The 24,016-nt window shown below is 41.6% G+C and overlaps 2 protein-coding genes and 1 long non-coding RNA gene across 9 annotated transcripts in view; 2 read left to right on the top strand and 1 right to left on the bottom strand.

The window, feature by feature from the left end:
* Positions 1 to 17,342, bottom strand: part of CD109 (CD109 molecule) — a 65,018-nt gene extending 47,676 nt beyond the window's left edge. The window contains exons 1-3 of one of the 4 annotated variants that reach the window (XM_083608102.1): positions 17,262 to 17,342; positions 15,425 to 15,585; positions 1,407 to 1,435 (exon numbers count right to left, since the gene is read on the bottom strand). In XM_083608102.1, coding sequence (XP_083464228.1) covers positions 1,407 to 1,435; positions 15,425 to 15,518 — 123 coding nt within the window. In that variant the 5' untranslated portion in view covers positions 15,519 to 15,585; positions 17,262 to 17,342. Of the gene's footprint in view, positions 1 to 1,406; positions 1,436 to 3,427; positions 3,544 to 15,424; positions 15,586 to 16,513; positions 17,073 to 17,261 lie in introns of those variants that run through there. The other 3 variants (XM_083608100.1, XM_083608101.1, XM_083608103.1) reach the window with 3 other exon arrangements.
* Positions 4,605 to 12,577, top strand: LOC310760151. 3 transcript variants are annotated; one of them, XR_014546800.1, is made up of 3 exons: positions 4,605 to 4,713; positions 6,950 to 7,042; positions 12,386 to 12,577. It is a non-coding gene; the product is annotated as an uncharacterized lncRNA (long non-coding RNA). The 3 variants fall into 3 exon arrangements; XR_014546801.1 differs by lacking the exon at positions 4,605 to 4,713 and adding an exon at positions 5,077 to 5,191; XR_014546802.1 differs by lacking the exon at positions 4,605 to 4,713 and adding an exon at positions 5,449 to 5,537.
* A 51-nt stretch (positions 17,343 to 17,393) lies between the features above and the next one.
* Positions 17,394 to 24,016, top strand: part of SLC17A5 (solute carrier family 17 member 5) — a 34,319-nt gene continuing 27,696 nt past the window's right edge. The window contains exons 1-2 of one of the 2 annotated variants that reach the window (XM_083608144.1): positions 17,394 to 17,456; positions 20,863 to 20,949. In XM_083608144.1, coding sequence (XP_083464270.1) covers positions 20,886 to 20,949 — 64 coding nt within the window. In that variant the 5' untranslated portion in view covers positions 17,394 to 17,456; positions 20,863 to 20,885. Of the gene's footprint in view, positions 17,457 to 20,856; positions 20,950 to 24,016 lie in introns of both variants that reach the window. The other variant, XM_083608143.1, reaches the window with a different exon arrangement.

Genomic DNA, 24,016 nt, shown 5'->3' with positions numbered 1-24,016 from the left:
AGCTTAACAAGACCAGCTCTACCATTAAGCAGATTGTGGAAGCTGACTCAGGCAGCAGATGTTGGAGGCTGTGACGGGTGGGAGGACAGAGCTATGCATCCTGTACCCCCTAAGTTAGCCTACTGTAGCAACTATCCCCTCACCAGTGCTGAAAGAAGATTCAGCTGCCATAGATTCGGCTGGCTTCTCTATGTGGAATGGGAAGGTGCCATCTTTTTCTTTGCTTCAAGCAGTGAAATGTATTGTGCTGGCTAAATGGGACCAGGTTTACTGTCAATCAGTGTTCGAAACTCCCATTGTTCTTGGAGCCTTTTGCAACAGGGAATTTCATTAGCGTGCGCAGTTTCTGAGCTCTGGGTGCAGTACTGCACCAAAGATTTCAGATCAAAACTGCAGAGTGGAAGGAAAGGACGACCTTTTTCTGCCTCCCTACTTCCAGCTCCTCTCTGAAGACTGGAGAAGAGACCCTCTTAAGAATATTGGGGGGTGGGCAAGGGAAGGACTAGACCATGTGAAAAATGAACATAATATTTTAGCTGCAGTCCATTCATTTTCAGCTTTGTATTCTAGTTATTAAAAAAGTGTGCCTAGACATTCAGTTGTTGTGCCCATAACCTAGGTTTAAGGTGCCATTTAGATCCCAGTTTTCATATCTCAGCATCTAACACTGCTGTCAATATGAGATCCTGGATCATTATCCTGGTTTCTGAGCCTGCACTACCAGGCAGACAACAATCTGTCCTCTGGCAGAACAGAATCAGGCTGCAGAAGAAAATGGTTCCCCTAGGACATTTGATCTAAATTCCCAACCATGATTTGTGTTCTGGAAAGTCTTATTCTCTGAGTTAGTCTGCAAGCACGTTTCAGAGATACATGGCACAAGCAAGCACAGACATGCTTACAATTTACAAGAAAAGGGATTGTGCAGAAGAAGAATCATGATTCATCTGCTCCTGTTCATTGGCTCTTAATTATTTTGAGGCAAGTGCTTCATGACAATGTGGTTTGCACCTAAAAATGCATGTTGATATAAATCTGTTTTAAACTCTTATCTAATATTTATGAATTTTAATACTTTTACACCCTCTATGTTAGCAAACAAAACCTAGAAGGAATGCTATCCCGCATTCTGGTTTGTTTCAATTACATCTAGACATGCCAGGAACACTAGTTTGAATGTCTGTTTTAACATCACTGTCAGATGTTGTGTCCTAAAACAAGATATGAAACGCCTGCATTTCAGTGTATATGATTCACTTGTCAGAAGGAAGCTCTTTGCTCACTAATAGTGAACTTACACTATATACAAGATTAAAATGAAATAAAGGTAAGTAAATGAAAGAGGCAGCATCCATTCAGGAAATATTTCACATGGAACTCTAGTACTTGCAGAAAATAATACTTACAGCTGGAAGGACAAGTGTACCAACCGAATCTGCATTTAAAAAAGAAAAGGGGGGATTAATCCACCTCTTGCTTCCTACATGCCATGTACTGTACCATGTACAGCAAATCCATCCTTACAATGCTTTTGTTGGAATGCAGCATTGCAGCACCAATCTCTTACATAATGTGAACCTTCTTCTTGTATTTCAGCAGTGGGACTCCAGTGGTACCTGCAAACACACTTCCTGAGAATGGAGGTTATTTCTGGAGACCTAGGAAGAGGCGTCAACTCCATGTTCTCCCAGGATCTCTCTAAGTCAACCATCACAAAGCAATGAAGTGGGAGCCACATTCTACCTGCATAAGGAGCCCCACCTCCTAAAGCTTTCTTTAGGCATGACATGTGTGAGCGGGGTCCATGCAATGACCAGGGAATAAGTGTCCTGGCCATGCTACCCCATGCCGACTACCACACGAGTACACAATGAGTACAGATATCTGAAAAAGAACAACTACACATGACACTGAGGGCTTGTTTTCAGATAGCTGTGCTCAATGCACAGGGTGGGACTAGCCCATCTGTGCAACACGGGAGCAAGGCAAACTTCAGGGGTCTACTTCCCGATCATCGGATGGAACCCCATCAAGAGTGTAACATGTGATGTGGGCTCTAGTGATCATTATAGTAATTGCCACCTGGAAGCACACTTCCTGGAGTGGTTTGCTGCAGACCTCAGTAAGGACAGCAACAGGAACACCAGGAAGCTGGGAAGGTGTTTTTAATTCATGCTGACCCCACAGCATCTCTCTTGTCTGTCCCCACCACCAAAAGGTGAGTAAATAGTTTGTATTGCATTGTTACAATATTCCAAGAGCTGCCTCAGGGATCATTTTATTGAAAGACACGGCATAAATATTTATACTAACCATCAGTGTATCAGAATTCAAAGATGTGGTTCTCAGGGCAGAAGCATTGTTACTTTTGTACACTTTAGTCACGAAGTATGATTCAAATATAAAGTCAAAAAGTGATATACTTCATTTCTGAGACCAGGATATACAGAAAAGCTGTACCCGTTTCTTATTTCTACTTATGGCAACTCAAGGCCCTGCTACTCAGGGGAGAGGTGGCAGAATGAATAAATATTCTTCTAGACTTCTAATATAAATCTAGAGGCTGGGGTGCAAGGATTTAGAAAGAATTTATTCCTAATTCCCAGTGGCCTCATTCCCATGCACTAATTGAATTCTAATTCCTACAGACCTGTAACAACAGGCTTTTAATGCTTAACTTGTATTGACTTTGAAATGCTACTCTTAAATTGCCTTCTGTGTATTGTGCAAAGTATCTTCAGCAAATCTGTCAGTGTCGGCAAGAAGAAGTAAGGTCAAAACCAGAGTGCTCTCATTAGAGATATCAATTATTTAATGGAATGGGAGGCCTGATTGCTATCATGATTTACATCATCATGATTGATATAGTTCCATTCTTTCTGCCCTCTCAATAAACCTACCCCATATTTACCGTGAGGCCATCACCCACAAACCACTCATGGACTGACATTCTTTATCTATTTATTTTAATTGTTTTGTTTATATATTTATAAAGTGCACTTTCATTAAAAGTATATGTAACAAGGTGGTGTACAATATAAACACACATTACTTCAATAATAGCAGGAAAAACATCAATAACGTGTCAGTGAAAACAGGCTGATAAAAAAAAAAATCACATTCCAAAGCCCTGACTGAAAAACACACATTTTAAAATGAACGCCCTACTTATCCCTTTTCTATCCTTAGCAATATAAAAGAAAATGCAAAAGAAAAAGTCTGAAAACTGAAAAATGTTTATATGTGGATAGTGAGCCACATCAGCAGAACTGAACTTTTATAATTGCTGTACAATTTCCTCGGTTGTCAATGGCCTATCACAGTCATTTGGAGAGACCATTCAGCCATTTCCTTCTCTGTTGGCTGTTCTCTTCTCTCTAGGAATCAATTCTATTACTTTAACCCTACCCTTTTCAAGTAGCGTTACCTTTATATCCATTTCCTCCTCCGGCTCCCGCCCTAAGTTGCAGAAGGGAGTGGTAATCTCGGTTTGGCAGTGAGGAAGGAAACCTTTTATTCCAACAATCCCAATGAAAATTGCTTCTTCACAACATGTGGATGGAGAAACAGGGAATGCCAACTTTCTTATTGCATGTTAGACTTCTGGAAGCAGTGTTGCCTTCCATTTCCAGTTTAAAGTAGAACATCAATAATTGGCTGCTGCTAAACTGCCCATGTCTGGAAGCACCCACCATCACTGTATTTGTATTTGAAGCCTCCATTTGATATTTGCAATTAATATTGCAAAAAAGATTGCAAACATCAAAAAGGTTTGTGGATTATCAGTGGAGTGCACATAATTAAACTAATCAGTGACTAAAAGCCGGGTGGGATTTTCCTTTCCTGTGTCGAGTAAGATTAGATCATATCTTTGGTAGTATCAATCTTTAATTATTACATCTGCCTGTAATTTCAAATAAATCAGAAGGGCTGAAATATTGCACAGTTAAATTGTGACCCACAAACTGTTCTAAATGTCGTTTATGTTGGTTTTGTTCTACTGAATTGCGGCTTACTGTTGCCAAGGGAATCAAAATGTTTGGTTCAGCCCCTAAATTAAAACATACGGCTCCACAAAGAGTTCTTCATATCCGGAGGCAATACTGAGGGCTCTTGTTGCTGTTTTGGGACCTGCCTGCAACAGCAGTTTGCCTTTAAGCTCCCACCAGTGACGGAAAGCCTTTCCCCCCAGGTACACACTCTGGGAAGTGAGTTGGGAAACCTGGAAAATCCACCTTTGTTAAAACATTTATTACAAATGAGGAAAGGAATGCCTTTTTTCCAGCACAGAATACAAGGCGGTATCCTTTCTGGCAAAATGAACAAACACTACAGTCCTAACCACCGTTGAGTCTCTTATGGTGCCACTGGGTTGCCTGGGTGTCCCTGCGAGTAGACAATCTCAAGCTGCTCCTTGGCTCTGTGGGCTGCTGAATCCCCTTGCACCATTCTGCTCCCACATCACTGCTTCCTTTCGCCTCTATCCACCACAGAACGTGATTACAGTCTCCCCTCATCAGGCGAATTTTGCAGAGACACTTCTTCCTTACTAGCCCATCTCCTTCTTTCTCTCAACTAACTGCCCCAACTGACACTTTCCCAATGTTCTAATTCCTGTGGTGACAGTTGCCAAAACTGCCCAGAGTTACGATTTTACTTTTAAAATATGTTAAAACCAAAACAGAAACACTAAACAAACATCTCGTTACAAAGGTACACGAATGTACACCTGTCCTCTGCAAATCTATCAATTTCTGTTCTCATTTTTCCAGTCTTAAACTCAGTTCTCCAAATTTCCACAACCTGCCATTTTTTATTTTAAAAAATCCTAATGAAAAATCATCAGTATTTCAGTGAAAAGTCCCATCCTCATCCTCATCTTTTTATTATTTCTACCCCGTCCATCTGGCTGGGTTTCCCCAGCCACTCTGGGCAGCTTACAGCACATAAAAATTGTAAAACATTAGACACTAAAAATTTCCCAATACAGATGTCTTCTAAAAGTCAGATAGTTGTTTATTTCCTTGACATCTGATGGGAGGGTGTTCCACAGGGTAGATGCCACTACTGAGAAGGCCCTCTGCCTGCTTCCCTGTGACCTCATTTCTCACAGTGAGAGAACCACCAGAAAGCCCTCAGAACTGGCCCTCAGTGTCTGGGCTGAATGGTGCAGGTGGAGACGCTCCTTCAGGTATACTGGGCCGAGGCCGTTTAGGGCTGGTAAAGGTCAGCACCAACACTTTGAATTGTGCTTGAAAACGCACTGGGAGTCAATGTAGGTATTTCAGGACTGTTGTCATATGGTCTCGGTGGCCACTCCCAGTCACCAGTTTAGCTGCCGCATTCCAGATTAGTTGTAGTTTCTGAGTCACCTTCAAAGGTAGCATATTGCAGTAGTCCAAGTGGTAGATAACCAGAGCATGCACCACTTTGGCAAGACAGTCTGTGGGCAGGTAGGGTCTCAGCCTACGTACCAGATGGGAGTTGGCAGACAGCTGCCCTGGACACAGAATTGACCTGCAACTCCATGGACAGCTGTGAGTTCAAAATGACTCCCAGGCTGTGCACCTGGTCCTTCAGGGGCACAATTGCCCCATTCAGGACTAGGGAGTCCCCCACACCTGCCCACCCCCTGTCCCCCCAAAACAGTACTTCTGTCTTGTCAGGATTCAACCTCAATCCGTTAGCCGCCGTCCATCCTCCAACTGCATCCAGACACTCACACAGGATCTTCACCACCTTCACTGGTTCCAATTTAAAGGAGAGGTAAAGCTGGGTATCATCCGCATACCCAGCCCAAACCCTGATGATCTCTCCCAGCAGCTTCATATAGATGTTAAAAAGCATGGGGGAGAGGATGGAACCCTGAGGCACCCTACAAGTGAGAGCCATGGGGTCTGAACACACATCCCCCAGCACCTCTTTCTGGACACGGCACAGGAGCAACCACTGTATAACAGGGGCCCCAGCTTTTACCTCTAGACGGTCCAGATGGTCACGCTGGTCGATGATCTCCAGCAGGCTAGGGACAAAGCTGAAAGCTGTTTCCTAGTTCTGCTGGATCTCTCAATGGCCTTTGATACCATCCACCTCTCCTCATCAATGCCCCCCCCCTTCCTCTGACTACCTGGTGATGGGGTCCTCCCTCATGGCCAAGAGAGCAAAGCATTCAAGGGATAGTGCAGGGGTGGGCAAGGTTTACCTTGCCTGGGCCAGTTCACTCCAGCAGAGATCCCTCCATAGGCTGGATCACACGAACGCATGCACACACGATTTTCGGTGTCTGTGCATGCACAGATGCGATTTCCGGCACCGCGGAAGCGAGTCGCCGCGCCACGCTGGTTTAGCACAGCGCGTGGGGACTTGCCGAGTGGATGGCTCAGTTCGGGGGTGGCTCATGAGCCAGTTAAACGACCCTCGTGGGCCACTTGTGGCCCATGGGCCTTAGGTTGCTGACCCCTGGGCTAGTGCCTGAAGCGGTTCCACCAGGAGATTCTTTCTAAGATCTGTTAAAAGTCATTTCCAATGCTAACTAAAAGCTTCCTGTTCAGCCCATTTTAGTGCTGCCCTTAAATTTCCTTATTAGTCAGCTTTTGTTCTCAGTGATGGTAGGCAATTGCTTTTTTCTTCCCCTACCATAGAAACATAATGCAATAACAGAAAGAAAAGAGAAGCAAAAATATGGGAAACTATCAGTGCACTAGCCCCTCTCCCTAAAGGGGATAAAACCTAAATAAAGAAAAGCCAATTCTGTATTGACCACGCTCACTAGGAAAGCCATAAAACATGTTGGACCTGCCAACAAAAACCTGTGTTCTTAAAGTTGAATGGCAACTCCCACATACACTATAAATGCATTTTAATGTCAACTTTTTATATTTCAAAAGTGTTTTTTTATATTTATTCTGTCCAATGTTGTGCTTATCTCTAGTTATTTTCTATCATTCAGGTTCTACAAGGGGGAAAATAAGCCTTCTCTATCTGTCTCACACATGCAAAAGGCTGCTGCATAGGAGCAAAGCAGTATCTCAGACCCAAACAGGTGAGTGGCAATAAGAACAATTTGCTGTTCTACATGCAAGAACAGGGATACAGGCTCCTGCTAAACAAAAAAATGATTCCCAGATCAGTATCAATATCCATGCCAAACTGTTCTTAATCTTCACACATAGTTAAACACGAGTCTGGAATAAGAGTCTCCAGTTTTGTTTAGTCCCAGGCCTTCACATAAATCTGTCCTCAACTTGATTCTTTAAACACTGTAGAACAAACTGCATCATAATCTATCAAAATTAAAATTCAAGTAAAAAATCCTAACATCATCATGCAAAAAGATAAGCAGGTCTTAGATTTTTTTTAAAGCAACATCGTAAGAAGCTAAGAGCTTAAGAACTTGTCAAGCAGGCCAATTTTGAGGCTTTGTTTTTTAAGCTTTAATGGGTAATCTTGATCATCAAGTGAAAAATAATATTGTTCCCAAGTGAGTTTTCCCATGTCCTCATTTTTCTACTTAATAACAATGAAATCTTACCGAACATAATCAAAATTTCATCCAAAATGACCCGAAGACATGCTTAATTAAGAAAAGGTTTATTTTCCCCAGAAACTTTGCTAATAGTTGGCTGCTGAAATACACACACACACACACACACACACACACACACACACTTTATTTAAACAATCTTTTTCAACTTCCATGTCTGGCCTTTGACACCAGAATTGTGTATTTCAGGACCCACCCTATTCATGTGATTGCAATTTGTTTTAACTGTTTTAAAACTGAATTTTAAATTGAAACCTGCCCTATGAACTGCTGGTGAAGGGCAGGAATAATAATAGTAATCATGCATATGGAGGCATAAGCACAACCCTTTTTTTGTTATTTATTTGTTTAAAAAATATTTATATGCTGCTTTTTCAAGCAAAGCCCATCCAAAGCAGCTTGCAACCATTAAAACTACAAGTATATAAAACAAAAACAAAAAAAAACCAGATTCACATGAATAATAACAGACTTTTAAAAACTAGAGGTTTTTTATTAAAACTAGAGGTTTTTTATTAAAACTAGAATTTTTTACAATCAAAGCCTTTTCACTGCTCTGGGAATAAAATTGTTCCCCCATTCCAGACTGCTAGCAAAATGGTACATTGTGCAAACAAAGTACAGAGAGTCATGACAGTGGGTCAAGGTAGGGTGTTACTGAATTCGTAAGCAGTATTTGGGCTGCCACACAAAAATATCACTCCTATATTTCTTCAGGAGAAATGGTGCTTACATTATCAGGAAACAAAGCATATTCAGTAACACTATTAGATTTTATCCTATTCTATCTTAAGTGTTGGGAAGATTAATCCTCTGCTATTGTTTTGTACTATTGGTTTTTCTTTTGATCAACAAGGAAACCGGAATGCAAAGGTTTACATTCATCCACTGCATGAAAGTATTTCTGGAGATGTGTTAGCTCAGAATTATGCTTCAACTTTTCCAGGACTAACCCTGGAAACTAGCAATATCTGATGAGTCACTTGGCAAAACAGAGCTTTAAGTGAAACTTAATGGCATGTTTATGTTATAATATAAGATTCATAACTATCAAACCCTGTCCTTGCTGTGCTGCTATTTAACAACTTAGCATTCATCAGTGTTTTCTAGCTTGGCATATAAAATTGACTCCTTTATATTGTTAAGCAAGCAGGACTCAGTTGCTGGCATGGACATTTTTCCAGTGTTTATATATGATCACAGCTTGTCTGAGCTTGAAAGCTATTTGCATAGTCTCTATCTGTTTAGTAACTTTTGGCTGGGATTTCTTTTTCCCCCAAACTCCCTTACTCTCAGAATCAAGATTTCTCCCTACACTCAATTAAGCAGCAATTATATCACTTCTGAGTCTTTGAAGATGGATGCAAGTCAGCACCTTAACACTTTACTATCACTTTAGAAAAACTTTTAAAATTTAGAGAATCTCTTGCATAACTTTTTTTATGCCAATATATTTGCAACAGCAACTCTTCATGGCTGCTAAACAAAACTGCCTTGCCCTTTTTAAGATCACAAATTATAAGTTTCTCCTACCTCTGGGTACTATTGTATAATTATATTCTTGTTATTTGGCAATGAATGTACAACGTTGAGATTTAAGAGGCAAGAGGTGAAAATGTTCCAAAATAAAAACGAATTGAGCCATCAACAATATATATAGCCAAGTGCCAGTTTCACCCCTTAGGACTGAATTAAAGAGGATACATCTAGACTATTTCATACATTACACAGCAACAGCCCCAGGGTTGCCAGTGAGTGTACAGTACTCAACACATAGCTGGGATTGTCTTTGGCTCCAAGCATACTTGCAGGATTTCTAAGTGCTTCTTTGTTGCAATACAGTGGTACCTCAGGTTAAGTACTTAATTCGTTCCGGAGGTCCGTACTTAACCTGAAACTGTTCTTAACCTGAAGCACCACTTTAGCTAATGGGGCCTCCTGCTGCTGCCGCACCGCCGGAGAACGATTTCTGTTCTCATCCTGAAGCAAAGTTCTTAACCTGAAGCACTATTTCTGGGTTAGCAGAGTCTGTAACCTGAAGCGTATGTAACCTGAAGCATATGTAACCCAAGGTACCACTGTAATACTTTACATTTCTTGGTGCACACCTAAAATGCATCTTATATGAATGAGATTTTTGTTAAATCCTACTTTCTAATTCATCAGATGAAAAATATATGAACCGTTGCAAGGTTTTTTAAACTTCTGCCAAGTATAATCTTGCCAACCTGTAGCATCCTTGGCTTTTTCATTTTGAATCTCTATTACAAAGCAGCCACCAATAATGTAAGGCTGCCAACCTCTGTCATGAGAACTGTTCTCATAAACTGCACAAGCAGGCCACACCAGCATAGGCTTGCATTCTGTTGGCCTCACTATGAGAGTAACACTACCAAAGTCTTTCCTTTATGATCCTTGAGACCTAGTAATTGATTCAGTTAAATAGAAACCCCAAACATGTATTCCTTATCATTAATAATAAATTGTCCAGAGCCTGGAGCTTTTAAAAGCATAAACCAAACACTGTCTTGAATTTCAAAGCAAAATATGTCAACCTTTTTATAAAAATAAAAGAAAAACACTGAAAATAAAGAAGCAAGGTAGTTCCAAATGCCCAGCAGCTGTTACTGTTACATGTCAATTTAGACTTTACATTATTAGTATAAACTACAGATTCTGGTAAAACAACATCTGATGCACACACAGGAAGCGCTCATCATTTCACATACCGTAGTATGTATTCTGTAAAGGTAAGATCTTTTATGTCAGCATTTCAGATGTAATATTAGATTTGAAAGCATGATGAGCAATTCATGTATCTGCAAAAACTTTCATTACCAATGTAAAGTCTGAATGTTCAAAATTAAGTCTTAAGGTGTTCATTACTGGTAATAGCTCTTGACTTCTGCATATATTTAAAATCAGGTATACATATTAATGTGATTTATTTAAGGATGAGGCATGCACATAGCATTGTGTTTGCAATGCATTTAAAAGATGATGGTGGTGGTTTTTCAGATTAACACACTAATGTCAGAATTAGCTACCAAGAAAAAAGAGATGTCATCAAAGAGTCAAAAATCTTAGATACGTGCTGCTGAGAAGATTGCTAAAACAGAACCAGAGTGGTACATGCTAGCAAAAGTGTTCCATGTGAGCCAGAGACACCTGAGTCCAAATATCCACTATGTCATGAAACTCAGTAGGTAACTTTGGGCCTGTAATCATGTTGTTTATGTGGTAAAGTTTATGATAAGAATGCTATATCATTTCAAACAAGGTAAGGGTTAACCGTAAACAAAGCGACTACCAAAGACAGACTAGCAGGCAGCAGACTGTCATTGTAGTCTATTATCAACAAGAAGATGGCTATGTTTGAGGAGGCTGCTGACTTTATATTCAGAATCAAATGCATCAAAAGGGTGGTCAGTTGTAATTGGTCAGTTAATGGGCATTCTACCTCATCTTATTGGCTCATAATTATAGACCAATAAGGGGATCAAAAATCACCCAAATGATTATTAATAAAAAGCCTGGTGTAAATAAAAATCCTGGTTTGATGCTGGTCAAGGAGAGAACCTGTTGTCAGCTGGAGTAGAATGATTAAGGACTTAGGAAGGAGAGCTGAAGATCTGGCCTAGGAGCTGATAGCATGGGGGCATATTACTAAAGGAGTTCTGCTAAGAAGGGAATATGGCTCTGTGCCAATGTTGAACAACAAAGCTGACTGGTAAGTATCGTGCATACTTTTGGTTTGTCTATGATGAGGTTAGTTGCTTTTTAGATGAGCTAAAATCAAAAGTTTAGCTGAAGATCCAAACGCTTGTTGGAGAGATACCACAGAGTCTAATATGGAGGAAGAACACAATTCAGTCTCTTTTCTAGAGAAGAAATGCTTAGTAGTAATGGTTTCTGTCCTTGTGGTTTTCTCACCCTACACCTACAAGCCAAACCATATTCTACCAGAAGGTGATTTTAAAAGAACCAGGGAAATTGAAGCTGTTTGAGGGAGGTGACCAGGAAAACTAAAGAAAAAATCATTGTAAGAAAACCTCTCAGAGGTTTACAAAAAAATAAAAACTTGACTTGCCATTCAGGATGAGAAGGCCTCAGTTCAAAATTATTTAAATAGTTCACTTCTAAAGTGAACATGTCATAATTTATTTACTTGTTTATTGCACTTATATCCCACCTACTTCTCTAAGGAGTTCGATGTGGTATGCATGGTTCTCTCCCTCATTTAATCCCCACAACAACCCTGTGAGGTAGGTTAGGTTGAGAGACAGTGTCTGGCCCAAAGTCACCCAGTGAGAGTCATGGTCAAGCGGGGACTTGAACCCTGGTCTCCCAGGTGCTATCTACAAGTTATTTTCAGTGCCTTAGGGTGTCTTCTCTTGGCAATCTGTATTTGAGCAATATTGCTTCAGCTTTCCAAATGAGGGATAACAGCAATGAAACAATATAGCTCCCTTGTTGCTGAAAACAAAGAAGCTAATAAAAACAGCTGAAATCTAGTCTGTATGTCTTTACTAGTTCTGAGATCATATTGAATATATGGGCGGATTCATCCACTGACCTGTTTAATTATCTTTTTTTCATAGAAGAGCAAGTGACTCAGTGCCACATTTCCACATTCACCTAAGGGAAAGTGTGAGCATGGTGCTCCACCAAGACCCAATGACATGACTCTACCCACTCAAGAAAGGGTGGGAAGAGAGAATATTGCACAATAGGATTTATAGATGGCCTCTGAAACATCTGTCTCACATGTTAAATGCAGGTGTCTACTAGGCAAAGAGGGTCACAAGTAAACATGTGAATTAATCCTTATTTTTTTTACAGTACAGAGGAAGCTGACTTATACAGAGTCAGGCCACTGGTCCATCTACCGGTAGGTCAGTTTTTTCTAAACTGACTGGCAGTGGCTCTCCTTGGAGGTACTGGGGATTGAATGTAAGAACTTCTGCCTGCAAAACAGATCACTGAGCTACAGCTCTTCCCTGCCCAATAAAGCTAGGAAATTAGCATGCACAAGATCTGCTTTATATCTACTTTAAAAACACAGCTCTGCTATAAAGCCAACTTGATATCCAAATATATAGGATATTTCCCAGGAGAAAGTCCCAAATGGTATGCAGTTGCCTCCTGTGGCCAAATGTGGCTGTGTAGAGAATGCTGCTACTAATACTAATAAGGGCCTTTCTGCATGGTTGGTATTGGTTTATTAGGAATGCACAAAATAGTTATTCATTTGTTGTCCACAGCCCCCATGCCTTTCCTCAAGAGTTGTTCTTTCATCACATTTCACCACACCAAGATGACAACACTGTGTATCTGCAAAATGTGATACCTTCCCCAGCAAAACACATAATTGCAGAATGCTAAGTGACAGTATGAGTGGCACAGACATTGATTTTACATTGCAACTAGCAATACATTCACACACACACACACACACACACACACACACACACACACACACATTTTTCAGTGCTTTTGAGGCTTAGTGCTCTTCTGCTATGCCATTATCTAGTCTTAAACAACACAAAAGTGGACATCCACTTTCCCTTTCAGAAATGCCCACCACTTTGTTAGCTTTATGCTGCTTCTTGCATTTACACTCTCCAGCATCAGCTTATGTCTCTAACCATGGGTAGTAATGCCCACTGGACATAACCTAGTGTCCTTCTCAGTAAGCATGCATAGAATTGCACTGTAAGTGCAATTTTGTTCAGGATTTATTGAGGAAAAAATAACCTGTAAGACTCACCCTTTCTTGCTTACAAGACATCCTTTCATGCTCTACAACACACCAATGTGCACTTTTTAAGGGAAACAGCAGCACAGCTATCCCACTCCAGTCTATATACAGTGGTACCTTGGTTTACGAACTTAATCCATTCTGGAAGTCCGTTCTTAAACCAAGGCTTGCTTTCCCATAGCAGCGGGGGACTCAATTTAAAAATGGAACACACTCAATAGGAAGCGAAACATGTTCTTATTCCAAGGCAAAATTCACAAACCAAAACACCTATGGTACGTCTGGGTTTGCAGCATTCTTAATCCAAATTGTTCATAAACTAAGCTGTTCTTAAACCAAGGTACCATTGTATGTGTTTTTATATATTTCATGTGTTTTTATTTTGTAAACCACTGTGTGACCTTCAGATGAAAGGTGGTTTGGAAATGAAATGAAATGAAATAAATAAAAATATGTGGAAGACAGACACTGAAGTGTTGTTGACACAGCGCCAGACTTTGACTTGAGAGACCTGGGGAAAAGGTTCTCCCAACACTACCCCCATGAGCCAATTGGAGGAGCAGAGGACACATGTGGTGGGAGAGGGGAGAAAGTCCTGTTACACTAATGAAAGTCTTTGCATGAGCTTCCACTGGTAATGCTCAATAACTGAATCCTGCCTATGGGGTTGAAATCCTTGCTTAGTTCACTAGTTCGCTTTGGGCAGTCACTATCCCTCAAGATTGTTATAAGGATAGTAATTTTCTTTCAGAACTGGCTTTTTTCAGGGAGAGAGCCTTTTCTACAATGGCCCAACATCTCTGGGGCACATTGCTACATTCACTCGTAACAAGTTCCATCACTTCAGATGCTCATGAAAGCCTTAAAGGTTCATTAGCTTTCAAATGAGTTTTCCAGAGCTACTTTATTCTATTAACTGATTTGGTTGTAGTCAGGTACTTTATTTTAGCATTTTAGGGGCTGATACGTTATTGCATTATTACTTTTTATTCTTACTGATTTTATTTACATAGCTGTATCATGTTGCACTTTTTTGTAAGTTGTTTTGAGAGAGGGGTTTTTTTAAACCTTAAATGTGTCCTTTAAAGATTGTGAATATAAAAATGGGATAACCTGAGCTTTCTGAAGCAATGACAAAACAAAATGTGATAAATATACATCATGCTACTGAAAGAAACTTAGAAAAGAACAGTGCAATAGGCATGCTATGGCAGCATTTCAGATGTTTTGTGATGTTAACCCAGTGACCTGCAGGGCTCTTAAAAATGCTCCTGAAAAACACAGCAACCATTCCTGGGCTCCTACCTCAGAATAAACACAGAGCATGTCTGTGCAGACTGCGAACTCAGTTGAGTTCTGGTACTAAAAACTATTTTTGAGGCTCAGAATATGCTCAGAGGCATCTTGCTCTTCCATTATAATCACGTGTATTTTGCAGCTGGCTCTGACTGATAGTCTATATAATCCTGAGATTCTAGGGGGGGAAACCAAAGTAGATCCAACAGAAGTGAAGTCTCCGTACCACATCAAAAAGGTGAATTCTGAATCATTTATGACCAAGCTCCTCAACTCTATTTTCCGCTTCCTTGACAGAATTGGAAGAGCTCCTACCTGCTCTTTCTCTTAACAGTAAAACAGTACAAACTAAAACAAAACTCTTTTCATGAGTACATAGGTCTCTCCAAAGCAGAAACAGTGTAAAAATGATCTCACTCAGGATTACATTTTAAAAATGAGGTGGCAGAGGGGCAGATTCAGGGGAGAAATGGCAACCACAGTCAAAGGTGAAGTAAACATAGCACATGAATGGTTATACAGTACATTTAAACCACAGTTCAGCAAATAATCTCACATTTAAATCTATGTAGCTCATCATACTTATTTCCCCCCTGCGGAACTTCTGCATAAAGCAGATAATATATCTGTTCCGAATTCAGCTCACCAATGATAGTCTTAAATTCCCTTATTAAGGCTAAAATTCTAAACCCACTTGCTGGGAAGCAAACCCCATTTAACAGAGTGCTTACTTCTGTATAGCCACCCTCGGGGCTTTCTTGCAATCAAAAAGTACAACAGACAGAATATGCATCATTATTTTTAGGCCAATAAAGTTATCTCACCTCTTTTAAAGACAGCTTCCCCACGTAGTACAGTGTTATTTGCATAGACCACTTCAGCTTTTACTGTAACCTTTTGTGGGCTCTTTTTCAGCATAGCTACTCCAATAGTCAAATTTGCTCCAGGCCTGATGCTCTTAAGAGCTGCCAACAGGTATGTGGGCCTAAAAGAAGGGACAAAACAGATTACACTCATGGCCTGATACTCCTTTCACTACTCCAACATCAAGGCTGCAACTCAGTGGCAAAGCTTCTCCTTTGCATGTAGATGGTTCCTGATTCAATCTTTGACTTCTCCAGGTAGTGTGTCCCATCTGAAACTCTGTAGATCCTCTGCCAGTCAGTATGGACTATACTGCACTAGGTGGGCCAATGGTCTGACTCCGTATGTGCCAGCTTCCTAAATAATCTCTGGCCTGATTCATATGTGGATTCAGCCAAGTTGCAAGGTGGGGGCGGGGGGGAGAATACAAGTCCTAACTGGTGGAAAATTACTGCTAAATAAAGCTCCGGAAGCCTCACAAGTATAGGAGGAGAAAAAAATACTGTGCTCAAAAAGTATGGTAATATAAGAAAGGGAAAGTATGGTAATATAAGAAACTTTGCCCGCCCACCGGTAGGTAAAATAGTGTAATAACCCCCTAATCATCATCTTTCTCAGACCTGACTCCACATGCATCCTTTCAGTTTTCATAGAAAGTGCATTCAGGCAAAGTGATCTTCTGCTCTTGTAGTGACAGGCTAGAATCCTATACTAGCTTACCTGGGAGTAAGCCCCAATGGACCCCATAAGAATTGCCCCCGCAATTATGAACTGAGGAGCTGCGGGCAAAGTAGGTGGTTTGACCCCCCCCCCAAAAAAAAAAACTACTGAGTGTGCAACTGGGCTGTGGGTGATCTGCAGTCTGACACTCGGCACTCTTGCAAGATTTGCCTCGGCTCCCGATTCTGAAATCCCCATGAGTGCAAAATCTGGCCTTCTGTGCAGGACAGGGCAGGAGGAGGCGAGCGGGCACTAACCGTTTCCCTTATTTCTGCAAGCCTTTCCCACCCACCCCGTCCATCTTCTCCCCACCCACTTCCAGTTCCTACCCAGCAGCTTCGGCCCACGAAGTTGCCCAGAGGAGGCACAAAGTGAGCCCAACGGCGGCGGGCAGCCGAGCGCCCCTGCGAGCCGCGGGAGCGGCGTCCGGCAACCGCAGCATCCTGCGGCGGGAATGGGCCGCTTTGCCTGAAGATGCCGCTTCGCGCCTCTTTCGCCTTCTCCCTCGTCTTCTCCTCCTTCCCCGCGCAGCGTTTGCCTATCCTTTCAGCGGCGGCGGCGGCGGCAGGGAGGAGGGCGCCTTGCTCGGGCAGTGAAAGGCGCTCCTTGTGGAAAAGCGGAGGCGGCAGCTTCTCTCCCCCGAGCGTCTGGCTCCACCCCGCCCGCCCTTCACGCCCACAGGGCATCCCCACCCTCGGCCGCCGCGGGGCAGGAGCAAGGCCGCGTGCGGGCATCGCCGCACCGCAGCCGCCGCCACCCCCGCGGCAGCTTGTGAGGCGTGGGTCGGTGGGTGGGTAGGGTCTTTTTGTCCGCGAGCTCCCTCGGGCAACGTTTGTGGGGGGCTATGAGGGCGACCGTTTCAGACAGGCCCACACCCTTGTGAAGCAGGCACTAGAGGGAAGGAGTTGGGCGAAGCTGTGGGTGGGTTGCTCAGTGGAAAGAAATCCGAGGACGGCCTCAGCTGAGTCACAGGTTGGATAGGCGAGAGAAGGGTGTTTCCCTCGCAGAGGGTGATGTCTGTGGGTACAGAATGTGCCAGGGAAGGCAGAAAGAGAGAAGCGCTGTTCTAAATCTTACCTCAGGCTCTGGATTACATGCCCTGTTAACGGATCCCCTCCATTTTGCCAACCCCCCACCCCGGCCAAATTTACACAGTGCCCCCCCTTTTTTGCAATGTACCATCGTGGCAGCCTAGCCATCAAAACAAACAAGAGTTAGGTTCCATAGCCCATGTCGTATTGGGCACACAATGTGCACATGCATCAGTCACAGGTGGGTTGCCCAAATCATCTGCTTACTTTACGCATCATAAAAGTGCCAGCTCATCGCTTTTAATAAGTTATTAATGCCCTCTCCACAGGGGCTTGCCTGGCCACTGACTTTGGTGTTGTTTAACTGTCAGATGAATACCTTTACTGTATGTATATATATTCCCACATCTTTTAACTTTAGGTTGTACCCTTCGAGGCTTGTGTTTTTTTTATGCTGTATTGTACATTAATTTGTTTTCATTCTGGTTTGCTTTATTTCTAGTTACCTTTGGGAATTATGTTATAAGGTGCCCTATAAATACTGTTAATAAATAATGTGGAGGCTTACCCACTGTGACTGAAGAGAGAGAATATTTTCAAAATAATGTCTGGATTACTTTTCTAGTTGCATGATTTCAGTAGAACTTGTATACCAAAACTGAAACATGTTTCACCTCTCCGGGTATATTTTGTGAGTAACAAATTTTGGGGGGTTTTTAATGCGTATCAGTTAAAATTATTCTGCAGACTGGGAACAACTTCTAGCAGCTTACCTGCTACTTCCAGCTCCTACCAGATGGATAATGGATGCCACAGTTCCTTCCGCAATCTTGTATGAGGCATTTATCTAGTGTGAGCCTTGCAACAACCTCTTCTTCGGGCTTTTAAATACATAGATCAGACACTTTTTAAAGAGCGAGTAGCTGGGGCAACTGACCCAGGGCTCACACATGTAGAGGGGCCGCGTGAAAATTAGCACCGGTGTATTCTTGCCATTTTTACTTCAATTTTTCAGAATACTAGTAACATGAACTCCATAAACTTAATCTGGAGGGAAGGGTGTCACAAAACAAACTCCACAGTGGGGTGGCATACTGTCCTAGGGCTATAACAGCGTGAGTAACTGATTGTTATTGCAGGCAGTATGAATAGCAGCTCAGCCCAATCACGATGCCCTCAGGCTCTCTGCTTCCCTCATACACAGATTCTGATTGCTAGCAGACTCAGAAAAGAAGAAAGACAAACAGTTCAAATTGGGCACACTAAGATAAAGCAGAGGATGATGCATTACAAAGTTATCTCAGTCTGTTCCCTTTGCTCACAGCATCCAATCGCACAACATAGCCTTTCCAAACTCCCTTCTCACGTTACTGAAACCTTGTTTTAAACTTCCAGTTTTCTCCACTCAGGTCAATCCCTACGCTCTACTCAAACTTCCATCATTGTTTTAAACCAGCACTTTCCCCCTCACATTGTTATTCCATCCCTGCTTTATTCAAACCACTGCTGCTGTTTAAAATGGTCACTTCTTTCCACTCAATATCTTTCTGTCTCTGATTTACTCAAGGCCCCTGGGCACATGCAAATGTACTCATGCAGAACCTGTTATCAGCTTCTGCTAAAGACATGCAAGTTATGGGTGAAGCTAGCATGAAAACAGGGCTCTTGATTAGTGCATCAATGTTATTTGCATTTTGCAAATGTGTTTTCAACTTCTGTTCTTCAATGAGGGAGCAGATCGCAAAGCAGCTTCCCATATGCATTACAAGATAGTTGAAAATGTGCATCCCACACCACACGCTCAGTATGAGTGAGCACTACATTGGAAACCTTATGTCTCGATGTGCATCTACACCCAACCCAATTTATGCATATAATTTCCAAAAGCACAAAGACATTGCATGCAAAAGTCTCCTCCGATGCTCAAGGTATGCTTTCTGAGTCAGGATGTAGGAATGTGGATATACTCCATGTGTAAACCATATACTCCACTGTATTCCCACTGACTTGCCCCACAATTCTAAATACATTTACTAGGCAATGAGTTTTATGGATTTCAGTGGAACTTTGTTCCATGTAAATCTGCGTAAGTTGAGAGCCTGGAGCTCAAATCATAAACACATTTCCTGTAAATTTCAGAAACATTTCAAAATTGAGGTATGAGGTATTATTACTATTACTGTATTTGTTAAATTTGTATGGTGCCCTCATTTGTAGATCTCAGGGTAGTTCACAACAAAATATTACAATATAAAAACCACAAAGTACATAATAAAAACAAACACAAACCAATAATCCACCCTCGCACAACACATTTAAAAGGGCAGCTAATGTTAATCAGCCGAAGGACTGGAAGAGGAAAGTTTTTGGCTAATGCCCAGAGGTATATAATGAAGGCGTCAGCTGAACCTCCCTCGGGCGAGCATTCCACAAACGGGAAGCCACTGCAGAAAAGGCCTGTTTTTGTGTTTCCGACCTCTTGTGGAAGAGGCACACAAAGAACTACCGGTACCTCAGAGGATGATCTCAGGGTCTCTGAATGATTGCAGTTCTGAGCCATTGAACCTCAGTCTTTTAAGCAAATTTGTCTGGAAGGAAAGGTTGTTGAAATTAGGACTTATATTCAGGTGATGTCTTTAGGACTTGAATGTTGGATTGCTAATAGTTCAGAAGTTTGTATTTCAAATATTTTCTCTTGGCGCAGGAGATTATTATTATTGTTTATCAAATAGTGCAGACTAAGTACTGTAATTTAATTTTAACTCCTTTACTTACTTAGCTCCTTTTGTTCTCTTCCGAGAAACTACAGCCCTCTGCTGGAAAGAATCAGACGTGCACTAGGCTCAAGTATCTAGCTGTGGCGATGCATAAATGAAAGTTTGCCACTCAGAGCCACACACAGAACAGTGGAGAGAGATCTGAAATCAGGTCTTCCACAGTCCCCGCACCCATGGTAAAAGTGGCTGGGGATGGGGCCTGAATTAGAATAGCACCATGGCTTTACAGGTCAACAATTTCCTCCTGGTAAATTTTCTCAGACTCAATTCTCCTACAGATACAAAACTACTTCAGGTGCTCATATGGTGGCAATTCAGATCAGGAAACCAGCACAAGAGAGAGAGTTGGAGGAATCTCCCACAGAATCATGGCCTTGATTTGATCCCAGCAAGGGAATCTGTGAAAGATGTGATCACAGATTTTCCAATGTCACATCTAGTTGAGACAAGAAGCAATTATTACCCCATATTTAAATCAAAACATGCAACATGTAATAAATGAAATTTATACCACCACCAGTCAGAAATACATAAGGCAGGGTGAAGCAGCTGCCTGAGGCAGCTGGTTTGGGGTGTTATGAAAGGGCAACAAATTGAGTAACAACAACAATTGTATTTGTACTACCAGGGAAGGGTGGTTGGTGGACCATGGAGATGCCACTAAAAAAATAAAAGAAAGTGTAGATCAAATAAGACTAAAGGTAGCCCTCCCTTGATCTAGAACAGGTACTATAACTTCAAGGCATTCATTCTATGCGAAGTTTTGATTTGGCAACCTCTATCTGAATACAATGTCCTAAAGAAATGCAAAAGAGATGAGGAAATGGATGAGGTTATGTTATGATGTCTCCTTTTTCATTTGAGATCTAGGGGCTAGCAGAACAAAAACTGTGATGATGACAAACCCTGAGGCATCTGGCATGGATATAATAACTCCAGACAACTGGAAACAACATTGTAAGCACATTTTGACTTAGTCAGATTTATCATATGCTTCATTTATTCATTCATTTTGTGTGCTGTTCTGCTGGATTCACTCTCAATGACTTTTATGACTTTTGTCTCTTCCTTGATTGGCTAATCAGATCACAGATGTACCTTGGTTTTTGAACAGCTTGGCTCCCAAACAAATCAACTCCTGAACATCGCAAACCTGGCAGCAAGTGTTCCGGTTTGTTAAAGTTTTTTGGAAGCTGAACATCCGACATGGCTTCTGCTTGATTGCAGGAAGTTCCTGCAGCCAATCAAAGCCGTGTCTTGGTTTTCAGTTTCAGGAGTCGAACAGACTCCCAGAAAGGATTAAGTTCGAGAACCAAGGGACCACTGTAAATCCTTAATGGCCAAACCACCAAACAAGATTGTGATTTCTGGACATATATTTACTAACCATAGCGAGGAAATCACTATCCTCTGTGTGATCCCCTTCTTTTAAATTCCACATCCCTTAGATATTTTCCTAATCCTCTATCCTGCTGTTGTGTATAGTTGTCTGTAGCAATTTATACCAATCTTTGATGCTGTCAGCCCAGAATGCTGTACAAAACAATTTCCAGGGAAGGAGGTATGTTTGTCTCTGTAGCAAAAACAACAAAGAGTCTTGTGGCACCTTAAAGACTAACAAATTTATTATGGCAAAAGCTTTCGTGAACTACAATCTTCTTCATCAGATGCATGAAGTTGCAAGTATGTATATATGTGATTATTGTGGGCAGGGGCAGTATTGTAAAAAGTGAGTTCAGAAGGAACTGAAAAGCAGAATTGGTGATAATTACGTATTTAGCAGTGGCCACTCACAAAAGTACAGTTGGGTTGATAATAGAGTATAGATATTCTGTCACTGGTGAGTCAATCAGCACATGCAATGATTTTAGTGGGTTGTTCTGATTACCACTGTATAATACCTAAAATATGTTTTGTATTTCATGATAAGTATATTTGTGCAGGAGCAGCTTGCCTGGTGAGGTAAAGCCGTAGCAATAGGTTACTGGAAGGGGTGACATAGTGGCAAGAGTTAGGGGCTACGCAAGACCTAGGTTAGTCACCTGATATCACAGTGACATCAGGTGACCTAAAGTAAAAAAAAAATCCATTTGCATTATCAGCTTGAATTCAAGTAAGTCATGTAAAAGATAACTGCATTTACAGCAAGCCTTGCTATAAGTGGGACTTGCTGGAAGTGTTGATCCTATCAGCACTTACAGAAAGTTCTCTTTGGCCTGGGATCATCAGTACTATGGAGTTCCTGATTTTGTCCTCATAATAAACCAAACCTGTGAGGTAGGTTAATTTGAGAGACAGGGAGTGTCCTAAGGTCAGCTCCATCAGCTTCATGGCTGAGCAGGGCTAGTAGTAGTAGTAATATTTATTTATCACATTTATATCCCACCTTTCCTCCAAGGAGCTCAAGGTGGCATACATGGTTTTATTCCTTATTCCTTATTATTTCATATGATTCTCACACCAACACTGTGAGTTAGTTAGTCTGAGCAACAGTGACCGGCCCAAGGCCACACAGTAAATACTAGTATTATTAAAAGATTTTTTTAAAAAAATACCGTTTTTATTTTTATACTGTCTGTCATTTAAAGAAGAAATATCAAGGTGGTTCACAAACAAATAAAAGCCAACAGCAAAATTAAAAGAATTAAACCAATTATAGAAACACAGCTATCTCCAACACACCAGCTCTTACACTATGCTAGCTTTTACTAACAATTTCAAATGTTGCACACATTGTTCTTTCTGTGATGATAATAAGGCCTTTGTGCATTCCAGCAGAACGGGACATTCTAAACGAATTACCAACAGCCATTAACTGGACTGGGCTACACTCCAGTTCTGCAGAGAACAATGGAGGAAGATATGAAGAGTCTCTCTCTCTCTCTCTTTCTTTCCCAATCCAAAGCTTCCTCTCAAGCCATGGTTGCTGGTGCTGTGGGCGTTCCTTTATAGAGGGGAAGGTAGTGAGGGTTTGCGATGCTTTCCATCCTTTGTGGGAAATACCCTATCTGATCTTCCTGAAAACTGTATTGGCTCCACCAGTGCTATTATGACAAAGAGTTTTGTGGCATCTTAAGGACTAACACATGTAAGGACTAAGCCTTCAGGGACTACAGTCCACTGCATCAGATGCATGAAGTGTAATTCTAGATTGAAAGGGATCAACACACATGGTTGAAGTGGGGAATGGAGAGGTCAAATAATAAAAATGCAAAAAGGACAGGGAGAATTACATAATACAGAGCTGTAGGGGGGGCAGCCAGCTGGGTTTTTTACCCTGGTTGAAGCCTCCAGAGGGGTGCCGTTGAGGCTGTGTGTGTGTGCATACCAAACTGGGTCTTTGACCGGGGTGAAATAAAACCTAGTTTTGCCCCTGGATAATAGCAAAATGGTTGCAGTGGCAATTGATAAGGCAGTGTGGGTGACAACACAAACACCTTGAAATTGGTAAGTTAATTATCTCTGTGTGCACACTATACTATACATTTTTCCCCTCAAAGAATTCTGTAGTAGGCTAAGGGTGCTGGGAATTGTAACTCTATGTGAGGGATACACTTCAGGTTGCCATATTTCAAAATTCCTAACACCCGCAAAGTTGATGAACTTTTTTTAGGAAACCATATAAAATTGTTCAGCTTTTTGGGGGAAACCTCCCCCCAAAATAGTGATTTTAAAGGTTTTGTGCTACTTTTTCCATCATACATCCAGATTTTCCATGACATTTTGCCGATTTTTACACCCAAAAACCAGGACATGTCAGGAATTTCCTAACGTATGGCAAACTGAGATGTGCCAGGAGGTGCCCATGAAGGTGCTGCCTCGGGAGCTTCTGCTGCCTGAGGTAGCTACTTCACACCACTTCATGGTTGGGCTGGCCTTGACTGAGGCCATTATGGGCAAGCACACTGGTATCTGTTTAACTGTAAGCACACACAATTATTATTTTTTAATAAGTTTATCAGTCTACCAGATTTGCACAAAACATCAGCTGTGTCTCTGTGTGTGTGTGCTGCTCCAAGCCAGG

Source organism: Podarcis filfolensis (genome assembly GCF_964270895.1).
Source record: "Podarcis filfolensis genome assembly, chromosome: 3".
Lineage (NCBI taxonomy): Eukaryota > Metazoa > Chordata > Lepidosauria > Squamata > Lacertidae > Podarcis > Podarcis filfolensis.
The sequence above is the reverse complement of the archived record's forward strand: the minus strand, read 5'-3'. Positions and strand labels throughout refer to the sequence as shown.